This window comes from Ranitomeya imitator, chromosome 4 (assembly GCF_032444005.1).
Source record: "Ranitomeya imitator isolate aRanImi1 chromosome 4, aRanImi1.pri, whole genome shotgun sequence".
Lineage (NCBI taxonomy): Eukaryota > Metazoa > Chordata > Amphibia > Anura > Dendrobatidae > Ranitomeya > Ranitomeya imitator.
This window is the reverse complement of record NC_091285.1, coordinates 644,460,644-644,473,533: the sequence shown is the minus strand read 5'-3', so window position 1 is coordinate 644,473,533 and position 12,890 is coordinate 644,460,644. Positions and strand designations below refer to the sequence as shown.

The window sequence follows — 12,890 nt, the reverse complement described above, 5'->3', positions numbered from 1 at the left end:
CTTAACAGGGATCCAATCCTACTCTCAGGATCTCCCAGCACACAGGTCTTCAGATCCACAGCCTCAGTGTGCTATTCAGGGATCCAGTCCACACTCAGGACCTCCCAACACACAAGCCGTCCAGGATCACACAGTCTCCATTACAGAGCCCACTACGGACTCCATTGCAGGAAACATATGACCCACACCCTGGTCACATTATGTAGTTGTAACCACTCCCAGATGGGCGGTGTGTGTGTGGCTAGTCCAACCCGCCCAGCTCTCGAACTAACCCAATAAGCCTCCCTTGACGATTATACAAACACTTGTGGGACTACAGGTCCCGGAACAACAACATTACATCACGCTTACAGCGCAGACTCCCTCTGCGACACACATCGGCCATTTACAATTCTGCCAGTCACTGTTTCACCATCATTATAACCACAGATACGCCTCCATGCATATCCTGAGGAGCACACACACAGCGCCCCCTAGCTGCAACAGGGGTCACTGCATCACAAATGGTTACATGTTTTGGGTTGTAATTCGTTTTTTTTTTATTATATGTTAATCCTGATGATGACACTGCTACCCTATATAATACACCCCTAAAACTTTGCTCCATTATTGACAAAAGCCTGGTATGCGCTGAAATGTCTCTGATTGGATTTCTATGTAAGAACTGGATTAAATACCATTTCATTCAACACATGAGTGCAAGGACCTTTTTTTTCATGGTAATTTCCCTCTACGAGCACCACAACTACACGGAGTGCTGACCTACCTTTCTCTATTCACTGGATCATTGAGGTAGGAGCACACGTCACACAAATTACGGCCATTAGTTCGACTTTCAAGGAGGAAGAAGCCACGAGGATTATTGCTCAACCACCATATTGCTGGCTTTCCTTAGAATTCCTACCAGTGAGTTTAAGAGATGGGATTTGGAGAAGGAATCCATGAAGTTGATCTCGTATGAGCTACATGCCGCGACTTTTACTAAAAATTAAGTTTACGTCCCACCCTTTTTCCTGATGACTCGGTCTTTTATGTTGATTTTGAATATAATTTTAAATAAGTTTTTGTTAGATCCAATTTTATTGACGATTGATCGGTTACAAAAAGCTATTTTAGATCTTAAAAACGCAAATTAATAACATTCAATAATAACTGAATTTCTGATTGAAACCAGAGTAATTCACTGCTTTCAAAGAATCTACTAATGTCCTTCTGGGATTGTTTTGTCTCATTTCTGATTGTAAAATGTTATAAAATGTAATAAAAACTGCAGTTCTTAAATAAAATAAATTATAAAAAGAAAGAAAGCGACAGAAATGTACTTTTTATACGACTTTCGGACATGGGACTGGATCTAGACAATATTTTGGGAATGGCTATGATTTCTTAGATTCCAGCAGTGACTTTACAGGCTCATGGAGAAATCAGCATCCTTTTTCGTGGAGAGGAAGAGAACATCAAGCCGCAAAGAAGAGGAGACGAGCCGGCCGCCACCAACAACGTAACTGCACCTTCGATGCTCATGAGGTCACGGGTATAAAGGATTCTCTTGGTGTCAATATTTCCTCTAGGACGTTAACATCAGTACAAATACAAGTGTAAGGCTACTTTCACACTAGCGTCGGAATCTCCCCGTCGCAATGCGTCGGGCAGAGATTCCGACACTAGCGTTTGACGCACTGCACAACGGGTGCAGCGGATGCATTTCTCCGGTGCATCCGCTGCCCCATTGTGAGGTGCGGGGAGGTGGGGGATGAAAAGCGGTCCGTCAGGAGCAAAAAACGTTACATGTAACGGTTTTTGCTCCTGGCGGTCCGCCACAACACGGCGCAAAGCATCGCAATGCGTCGCTAATGTTAATCTATGGGGCAAAAACGCATCCTGCAAACAACTTTGCAGGATGCGTTTTTTGCCATAAACGACGCATTGCGACGTCTGGCAAAAAACGCCAGTGTGAAAGTAGCCTTACAGAAAGGACTTTCATTTCAGGATTATATCTAAGTTAAACACTTTTTATCTTGATCTGGCGATACACGGTGTTCCAAATTATTATACAAATTGGATTTAAGTGTCATAAAGATTTAATTGTTTTGTTTTTCAAATAAACTCATGGATGGTTTTGTGTCTCAGGGCTCAATGGATCACTGAAATCAATCTTAAACACATGTGATTATTTTTCCAGGTGATTCTAATTAAAGGAAAACTACTTAAAAATGATGTTCCACATTATTAAGCAGGCTACAGTTTTCAAGCAATATGGAAAATAAAAAGGATCTCTCTGCTGCCGAAAAGCATCACATAGTGCAATGCTTTGGACAAGGTATGAAAATATTAGATATTTCATGAAAACTTAAGAGTGATCATCATACTGTGAAGAGATTTGTGACTGAAACAGAGCTCAGACAGAGTTCATGCAGATAAAGGCATAATGAGGAAGGTTTCTGCCAGCCAAATTCATTGGATTAAGAGAGCAGCTGCCAAAATACCATTACAAAGCATCAAACAGTTATTTGAAGCTGCTGGTGCCTCCGGAGTCCCTCAAGCCTCAAGGTGTAGGATCCTTCAAAGGCTTGCTGTGGTGCATAAGCCTACTATTCGGCCACCCCTAAACAGTGTTCATGAGCAGAAACGGTTGCAGTGGGCCCAGACATCCATGAAGACTAATTTCCACACAGTCTTGTTTACTGATGAATATCGAGCAACCCTGGATGGTCCAGATGGATGGAGTAGTGGATGGTTGGTGTATGGCCACCATGTCCCAACAAGGCTGCGATGTCAGCAAGGAGGTGGAGGATTCATGTTTTGGGCCAGAATCATGGGGAAACAGCTGGTAGGGACTTTTAAGGTTCCTGAAGGTGTGAAAATGACATCTGCAAAGTATATAGAGTCTCTGACTGACAACTTTCTTCCATGGTACAAAAAGCAGCAACGTGCCTTCAGGAGCAAAATCATCTTCATGCTGACAATGCCCCATCCCATGCTGCAAATAATACCTCTGAGTCGTTGGCTGCTATGGGCATAAAAGGAGATAAACTCATGGTGTGGCGACCATCTTCCCCTGACCTCAACCCCGATAGAGAACCTTTGGAGAATCATCAAGCAGAAGATCTATGAGGGTGGGAGGCAGATCACATCAAAACAGCGGCTCTGGGAAGCTATTCTGACTTCATGCAAAGACGTACAAGCAGAAACTCTCCAAAAACTCACAAGTTCAATGGATGCAAGAATTGTGAAGGTGATATCAAAGAATGGGTCCTATGTTACCATGTAACGTGGCCTGTTAGGAGGTTTTGGCGTTAAATAGCTTTTTTGTTCAGTGAATGTGACCTCCTAATGCTGCAAATTCCACAAATGAGCATTTTCAGTTCTTTAAAACAGATCAAGTGTTTATAAATTCTACTGTGCCTAATAATTTGGAATAGTGCATTGTGAGTTTTTATTCATTTTGGAGATTATACTGTTATCATTGGGAGGTTTCTTCAATAAAATTCGATGTAGAATCTAACGGGTGATGACTTTTATTAGACTGACTGTCGTTTGCGCCGACCATTTAGGAAAATCCGAGAAAAATGTAATTTGCATAATAATTTGGAACATGGTGTACCTAATTTATTTTTCGAAATGTTAGATTAAAACCACATTTTTCGACTGTGACAGCACCTCCTCATATTATATCTATAAGTGGAACCTGATTAAAATTAACATACCGTAGTCACGAGTCATAGTCCAGAAATCCGGTAGGAGAGGGGAGCGGTGTAGCAGCGACAGGAGCCGGTGTGTGACATCATACTCACCCTCCTGGCGCCGTGGCTGCATGTCTCTGCATCTCCGTAGTCCCGGCGTCGGCAGCACTTCCTGTGCTGAACGGTCACGTGGTACCGCTCATTAAGGTAATGAATATGCACGTGCCTCCATTCCCATAGCCGTGGAGCGCATAGTCATGACCTTAATGAGCGGTACAACATAACCGCTCAGCACAGGAAGAGCTGCCATCGGGACAACGGAGATGCAGGGACATGCAGCGACAAAGAGAGTATGATGGGGGGGGGGGGGGGGGCGGAGGGCGAGCCATGCATACAAGGATGGGAGGAGGTGGGGCCGAGCCATGCATACAAGGATGGGACGAGGGGGAGCCATGCATACAAGGATGGGACGAGGGGGAGCCATGCATACAACAAGGGGACTGGGGGAGCCACACAGAGCAGGACAGGGATGAGGGGACAATACATATCTGGCTTACCCAGTCAATTACCCAGTTTTCCGTGGCAAAATTAGGTGCCTCAGCTTATACTCGGGTCGGCTTACACTCTAGTATATACTGTATTTGTTTTTTGCATAGTGTCAACCTCCTAGTGACAGCAGAATACACCCATGGTCTCTTGTGTCCCCCAATGAAGCGAGAGAGAAAAGCTCTTTTGTTCCCCCATAAAATCTACCACCCAGTAGAGACATACACTAATTTTGTGTTGAAGGAAATAGGAGATCTAATCAACAATACACGATGTAGTAATTTTATGCCAAGAAGCAATTTAACTCCTGAGGAAAAGAAAACATCACCGTCATTATTTAGTGATGAAACCTTCTGATAAAAGGTGGTTCGATGGTCATTATGGACCGCGTAAAATGTAAAAATGAAATATTGAGACAATTGTCAGATTCCATAAGTTACATGGAGTTGCACACTTAGCGAGTGAATATTCATTAGAATGTAAATTTATTCGCGGTTACAAAATCTCTATACCTTAAGGAAAAATTTAACTTTCAGAAAAAAGGTGATAAAAAGAATGAAGGAAAAAAAAAGTAAAATGAAATAATAAATTAATTTGTTCAATATAATAATGTAAAAATCATCTAATAAATTTTATTCACTTTGCAAATATTTTGTTAGTTCCCATCGAGAGAACTAGTATACTTTTGTGTAATGGGACATATATTATATAATTTGTAAATAAGCACTGGATTGAGTACCGTTTCATTCAACACGCGAGTGCCGGGACCTCTTTTTTTCATAACCACCTCAATCAAGGCAGGAGGGTCGGCGTATGCTGGGTCAGAGGAAATGGCGAGCACAGACCGGCGACACCCATCGGACCGGACTGATCAGCATACGGCAATCGAGGATTATAAAGATATGAAGGGGAGCCGGCACTTATGAACAGGTTGCTATTCAAGGTGACTTAAAAGGTAGGTTCCCTTTAAGTAACAAAAAAAAATAAAAAATTGCCCCCAAAAGGGATCCAAATCCAAAGACATGTTATTCACCAATCAGTGGATGATATATTTATATCTCAAGATGTTCTGTTTTTTGGGGTTTTTTTTTGGTCATCCAACCTCCTAAAAAATGGAATGAAAAGAGATCAAGACATAGTATGTATCCTAAAATGACATCGATGAAACAAATTTAAACTCATCCACCAATACCCCGACCCCCCCAAAAAACACTTTACTCAAAGAATTCTGGCAACTGTAAAGTTTGTACATTGGCTGACCGGATCATCTTTTATATAGGACGTTAAATCATCGTTGTTGGTGCCTCCGTGTAAACAAGGGGATGTGTTTCCGACAACATGCACAAGGAATTATCATACAATGCAAGTCGATCGCCACTGGTTTATGGACATGGTTACGTCGAAACGGTCCCTCAAGCCACATTTACACTACAAGATAACGTGTGTTAAAAAAAAATCTCGTTTCACGATTATCTTGCTGTGTAAACAGGCTGCTGATCACCCAATAATGAGCAAAAAACTCTTTCATTTGGTGAAATCTTTTGTGCAGCACAAACAATCATTGTTCTCGGCAGTAAACAGGACTCGTGCTGCCGAGATCTATGGCGGCCTATGTGAACTGATCTAGTGCAGATCGCTCAGCTCCCATCGTTTACTTGGTCTGCCTGTATAAAAAGGCTATGAAATGACAGCCGGTTGGTAAAACTTTACCGATCGGCGGTTGTATCGTGCCGCCAGTAGCCCCAATATATAGACAGACCCTTAGTCTAAAGAAACAGTAACATTTGCTCACCTCTGTTTTCAACAGGAATAAGAGGAGGGTGCTGTGGAGAAGTGATCAATGGACCGGTGGGAACCTCAGGAAGGTCCACTACTTCCTTCTGAAGAATCTCATCCAGTTCTCTCTCCAGCTCATCTGCGTCCATGTCTGGAGTAATAAGAAGTACAATTATAGCCCCGGATCACTGCTGCAATGACTGGCTGCAGCATTCATCCATACCGCATGTACAAATATACACTAGGCGCCATAATCCTGCATGCAGCCCCAGAAAAAAAAAGTCAGCATTCAGTTATGGAGATAACGGACTGAAATGTCTGTGCATGTGTTCTAGCAGGCACCTGTCTATGTAACGTAATCAGTGCCGCTCACCTCCCGATGCAGAAGTGAGCGACACCAAAGAAACTCTTTAACATGGGTTGGAAAAAAAAAATCAATATATCAATTATGCTCACCCGATGGGGAGAGAGCATCTACGGGAAGAAAACCTTTTTAGCCCAGAAACATAAGAAAAATCTGCGCGAAAACACCAAAAAACACTCACAGTACCAATGTGATTGTGCCAAGAGATGCCCACCGGAGAATTTGATTAAGAGGGCCCACCTTTCTCCCCCACTCAAGAGCCCCAGAGCAACTGCAAGGTGTGTACTGTGAACTATCCTGAAGGAGAAGCCAGGGCCCTCAGGAGGATTCTCCGGTTTTCTGGTGGGCAAGTCCAACCCTGCCCGTACTTACCAATATCGCTGGGCGCTGCTCCTGCCAGGGTCTGGCTGATGTCGTCCTGTAGGTCACAGAACTGCAAGACAATGAATGACATCCTCATGTATCCAGGAAGGACTCACAGCTCAAGTTATAAGTCATCAAAAATAAAAAGTGAAAACCTCAGACAGACATCGAGGATCTCAAGTAACTTCTGTATGGGTGGATCCCATTACCAGGAAACATAAACATATTACCTCCTGTATCTGTTCTACTAAGCTTTCCGTCTTCTCCAGATTGACGTCCTTCAGTGCTGATCGCAGAGCAGAGACCCCCATCTGGTACGCGGACACCACCTAAAAGGCAGAAATGGTGACACTGATGTACAAATAAAGTATACAATTTGGATAATTTGCATAGGGATAAAAAAAAAAATAAAAAAATAAAAAATGGAAATCCTTTTTTTCCAGACTGGACAGTCTGATATAGGCAGAGGATGGTGACTACATCGCTTGGTGCAGAGGACTACTAGGAGGGATAGCTAGAAGAGATCGAACCAAGCGGACCTCTCAGCAATCTTGACATGTCCAGTCTAGTAAATATTTAAATAACAACGCTGGTCATCCTTTATTAGTACTCTGTTACAACTCCTGAAATTGTATTAATAAGTTGACAACTGGGTGTTACCGTTCCTCTAGATCAGGGGTGTCAAACTGCATTCCTCGAGGGCCGCAAACCATGCCTGTTTTCAAGATTTCCTTAGCTTTGCACAAGGTGCTGCAATCATTATGTGTGTAGGTGATTAAATTATCACCTGTGCAGTACAAGGAAATCCTGAAAACATGACCTGTTTGCGGCCCTTGAGGAATGCAGTTTGACACCTCTGCTCTAGATAATGGACCCCAGTCTCCAATTAGTCTAGACAGTATCTGACTATTTAGGTAGGAACCCTTTTCACAAAAGATTGGTATCACCCAGACATCAATTTCATCAAATTAAAAAAAAAAAAGAGAGAAGAAAAATGTAAAAATAAAATTATTTAAATATAAAATGCAACCGTTTCCGTAAGCCGTCAGGACAGCTAATCGATTGTATTTTCAGCCTTCCGTGTGTCACTTCTTGCAGCATTACTGCTCGTGGTATAAACAGGCTTGAGGACCCCCATTTTTTGGTTTATCTTTTTTGTTGCGGTGCCATCTCCCCCAGCGTGTCGTCACTAATCTGTCACCTTGCGATCAGTTTCGGCCATTGATATTCTCTCCAGGATGCTCTGTATTGTGTCCAACTTGCCCTGCAGCGCAGATATCCGTTTTTCGGCAAGTTTCCTACGACGAAGACATCGCAGTGCCTAGAAAGTGAAAAAGGAATATGATGAGAAAGGGGCAAAACCAGTAAATAGGAGCCAGTGAGGACACATCTCGGCCGTCGCATTTCTGAACAGATGGGGGACACAGATTTGGTCGCCATGACTTTTCCCGTAGGATCACAGAACCATTTCCCTGTGTAAGTAGGAGAGGGATACTATTCTTCAATCATTCCCACCACTGCAAATTTTAGATTTTGAAATTTCATTTTTTTCTCTTCTTCTTCCAAAAACTTTTCCTGTTGACATAGCCATACGAGGGCATGGCTTCTGCCGGAGTTGTAGTTTTGAATGACACTATTCACATTATCATATAATGTTTTGAGGAAAACAGGAAAAAAAATCCAAATCCCCACATATACATGAGTGTGGGGGATATAGAGTTCAGACTGATTCCACACGTCCACCATTCACTCCCCGAGTACCGACTGTGCTGTCCGGACCCCAACTCTACAGCCCTCGTGTTTGCCTTGGAGACTGTCGAGTTTGTGTCCGGGCATCACAGTCCGTACTCGCACCGACTAAAGTTTTGGTAAAGTGAGACAGAAGTAATAAGGACTCACCTGAGGCTTGTTCCCGGCCTTATTAAAGCTTTTCGCCTCTTCCGTCAGCCTGCAAGGAAAGAGAACATGGAAATATTCAATATATAGGAGGAAGCTGTCAGCATAGCGCCAACTACAGGTAGCTCCTCTAAGTCTGAACGATAAGCTGTACTATTAGTTTAGAAAACTTTTGGCATCCCGTAAGTTTTGATGGGTGGGGGTCCCGGAGCTGAAGCCCCTACTAATCACTAAAACAAGGTGGCCGAAGCACTCCAGTAACCGTGTGTCCAGGCAAAGCCAAAAGGGGTACGGTGCCCAGCATCAGGCTCCTGCCCCTTCACTTTAGTGGTTGGTGGGGTCTCAATCCTTGGAGGATCAGCTCTCAATACTTCTGACAACTCTGACACATCAGAACTTTTCTAAAATGATAACTTTTAAAAACTATGCCTAGGTAACAATGCATTATGCTGCCCCTCTATTAACCCCTTCATGACCCGGGTTTTTTTAGCTTTCGTTTTTCGCTCCCCTCCTTCCCAGAGCCATAACTTTTTTTATTTTTCCGTCAATATGGCCATGTGAGGGCTTGATTTTTTGCGGGACGAGTTGTACTTTTGAAGGTCATCATTGGTTTTAGCATGTCGTGTACTAGAAAACAAGAAAAAAAATCCAAGTGCGGTGAAATTGGAAAAAAAAAGTGCAATCCCATACTGGTTTTTTGTTTGGCTTTTTTGCTAGGTTCACTAAATGCTAAAACTGACCTGCCATTATGATTCTCCAGGGCATTACAAGTAAAAAAAAAAAAAAAAAAAAAAAATGGCGCCATTTTCCGGTACCGTTTTTATTTTTCATGATCTCGGGTCAGGTGAAGGCTTATTTTTGCGCGATGAGCTGACGTTTTTAATTATACCATTTGGTGCAGATACATTCTTTTGATTGCCCGTTATTGCATTTTAATGCAATGTCGCGGCGACAAATACCATACCATATATGTGTATATTTGATTTTTTTTATTGTTTTATTTTGAATGGGGTGAAAGGGGGCTGACTTAAACACACACACACACATATATATATATATATATATATATATATATATATATATATATATATATATATATATATATATATATATATATATATATATATATATATATATATATATATATATATATAATTTTTTTTTTAAAATAAAAAATAGTTATATACTCACCCCCTGGGATCCAGCGAAGCTCTGACGATGCGCTTGCGGCTGTCGCAAGACCGCTAAGACTTCTGGGTAATTTTGCAATGCATCTCTGGTAATGGAAGCTGGCGGCGGCCGCGAGCGCATCGTCGGACTACAGACAGACTATGTTATTTTTAACATTAGATCTTTTTACTATTGATGCCGCATAGGCAGCATCAATAGTAAAAAGTTGGGGACACACAGGGTTAATAGCAGCGTTAACGGAGTGCGATACCCGCGGCCCCAGGAAGATGGCCGCCCCCCACCGATGACAGGGGGTAATAGCGCAGATCGCGCGCTGCTCCTTCACGTGCGCGCAGTGGATTAGTCACTGCGACATGCGCACACCACTACGCCACCAACGGAAAGCTGGGGAAGAAAAGAGCGATGTCACCACGCCCACCCGACCTGACCAGCCTGATTGACAGGCGAAAACGGCGACTTTGGTAATGTATTGCGCAGCATAGGTGGGGAATCAGGGTACACTACATACACTATTGTAACGCACAGCGCAGGCCCTATTTAACAGTATTTATATCTCAATCTGAAAAAACGGGGTGACAGGTTCCCTTTAAACATTCTTTTTTTCTACTTTTGCCATGCTTCAATAGCCCCATGGGAGGCTAGAAGCTGGCATAGCCTGATCGGCTCTGCTACATAGGAGCGATGCTCAGATCGCTCCTATGTAGCAGAATTACTGCATTGCTATGAGCGCCGACCACAGTGTGGCGCTCACAGCAATCCTGCATCAGCAACCATAGAGGCCTTCTATAGACCTCTGGTTGTCATGCCGACGCATCGCTTACCTCCGATCACATGACGGGGGTCAGCGATGCACTAATTTCCGGCCCGATGGCGTTTGATAGCAGCATTTACCTAGTTAACCCCTTCCCGACCCATGACGCCACGTAGGCGTCATCAAAGTCGGTGCCAATCCAACCCATGATGCCTATGTGGCGTCATGGAAAGATCGCGTCCCTGCAGATCGGGTGAAAGGGTTAACTCCCATTTCACCCGATCTGCAGGGACAGGGGGAGTGGTAGTTTAGCCCAGGGGGCTACGATCGCTCTGATTGGCTGTTGAAAGTGAAACTGCCAATCAGAGCGATTTGTAATATTTCACCTATTATAACGGGTGAAATATTACAATCCAGCCATGGCCCATGCTGCAATATCATCGGCCATGGCTGGAAATACTAATGTGCCCCCACCCCACCCCACCGATCGCCCCCCCAGCCCTCCGATCTGTCCGGTACACTGCCCCGCTCCCCTCCGTCCTGTGCTCCGCTCCCCCCCGTGCTCTTGTCCGCTCACCCCCGTGCTCCAATCACCCCCCCTGCACTCCGATTCACCCCCCCGTGCTTCGTTCCACCCCCCGTGCTCCGTTCCACCCCCCCGTGCTCCGTTCCACCCCTCCCGCGTTCCGATCCACCCCCCGTGCTCCCCCCGCACCCCATCATACTTACCGATGGTCCGTCCGTCTTCTCCCTGGGCGCCGCCATCTTCCAAAAAGTGCATTTTGATCACTGAGATGATTATATCTCAGTGATCAAAATAAAAAAAATAATAAATGACCCCCCCCCCCCCTTTGTCACCCCCATAGGTAGGGACAATAAAAAAATAAAGAATTTTTTTTTTCCACTAATGTTAGAATAGGGTTAGGGGTAGGGTTAGGGGTAGGGTTAGGGGTAGGGTTAGGGGTAGGGCTAGGGTTAGGGTTAGGGTATGTGCACACGTATTCTGGTCCTCTGCGGATTTTTCCGCTGCGGATTTCATAAATCCGCAGTGCTAAACCGCTGCGGATTTATGGCGGATTTACCGTGTTTTTTCTGCGCATTTCACTGCGGTTTTACAACTGCGATTTTCTACTGGAGCAGTTGTAAAACCGCTGCGGAATCCGCACAAAGAAGTGACATGCTGCGGAATGTAAACCGCTGCGTTTCCGTGCAGTTTTTCTGCAGCATGTGTACAGCGATTTTTGTTTTCCATATGTTTACATAGAACTGTAAACTCATGGGAAACTGCTGCGGATCCGCAGCGTTTTCCGCAGCGTGTGCACATACCTTTAGAATTAGGCTATGTGCACACGGTGCGGATTTGGCTGCGGATCCGCAGCGGATTAGCCGCTGCGGATTCGTAGCAGTTTTCCATCAGGTTTACAGTACCAAGTAAACCTATGGAAAACCAAATCCGCTGTGCCCATGGTGCGGAAAATACAGCGCGGAAACGCTGCGTTGTATTTTCCGCAGCATGTCAATTCTTTGTGCGGATTCCGCAGCGTTTTACACCTGTTCCTCAATAGGAATCCGCAGGTGAAATCCGCACAAAAAACACTGGACATCCATGGTAAATCCGCAGGTAAAACGTAGTGCCTTTTACCCGCGTATTTTTCAAAAATGATGCTGAAAAATCTCACACGAATCCGCAACGTGGGCACATAGCCTTAGGGTTAGGGTTGGAATTAGGGTTGTGGTTAGGGTTGTGGTTAAGGCCCCTTCACATTTAGCGACGCTGCAGCGATACAGACAACGATCCGAATCGCTGCAGCGTCGCTGTTTGGTCGCTGGAGAGCTGTCACACAGACCGCTCTCCAGCGACCAACGATGCCGGTAACCAGGGTAAACATCGGGTAACTAAGCGCAGGGCCGCGCTTAGTAACCCGATGTTTACCCTGGTTACCATGCTAAAAGTAAAAAAAAACAAACAGTACATACTTACCTACAGCCGTCTGTCCTCCAGCGCTGCGCTCTGCTTCTCTGCTCTCCTCCTGTACTGTCTGGGAGCCGGAAAGCAGAGCGGTGACGTCACCGCTCTGCTTTCCGGCTCACAGCCAGTACAGGAGGAGAGCAGAGCACAGCGCTGGAGGACAGACAGCGGTAGGTAAGTATGTAGTGTTTGTTTTTTTTTACTTTTAGCATGGTAACCAGGGTAAACATCGGGTTACTAAGCGCGGCCCTGCGCTTAGTTACCCGATGTTTACCCTGGTTACCAGTGAAGACATCGCTGGATCGGTGTCACACACGCCGATCCAGCGATGTCTCCAGGGAGTCCAGCGAC

At 44.5% G+C, this 12,890-nt stretch overlaps 1 protein-coding gene across 4 annotated transcripts in view; it reads right to left on the bottom strand.

The window, feature by feature from the left end:
• The window catches only part of CHMP7 (charged multivesicular body protein 7), a 66,544-nt gene that overhangs the window by 26,137 nt on the left and 27,517 nt on the right, over positions 1 to 12,890 (bottom strand). For 2 of the 4 annotated variants that reach the window (XM_069766942.1, XM_069766943.1), the window contains exons 6-11: positions 8,632 to 8,680; positions 7,934 to 8,053; positions 6,963 to 7,061; positions 6,742 to 6,802; positions 6,022 to 6,156; positions 4,837 to 5,334 (exon numbers count right to left, since the gene is read on the bottom strand). In XM_069766942.1, coding sequence (XP_069623043.1) covers positions 5,282 to 5,334; positions 6,022 to 6,156; positions 6,742 to 6,802; positions 6,963 to 7,061; positions 7,934 to 8,053; positions 8,632 to 8,680 — 517 coding nt within the window. In that variant the 3' untranslated portion in view covers positions 4,837 to 5,281. Of the gene's footprint in view, positions 1 to 4,836; positions 5,335 to 6,021; positions 6,157 to 6,741; positions 6,803 to 6,962; positions 7,062 to 7,933; positions 8,054 to 8,631; positions 8,681 to 12,890 lie in introns of those variants that run through there. The other 2 variants (XM_069766940.1, XM_069766941.1) reach the window with 1 other exon arrangement.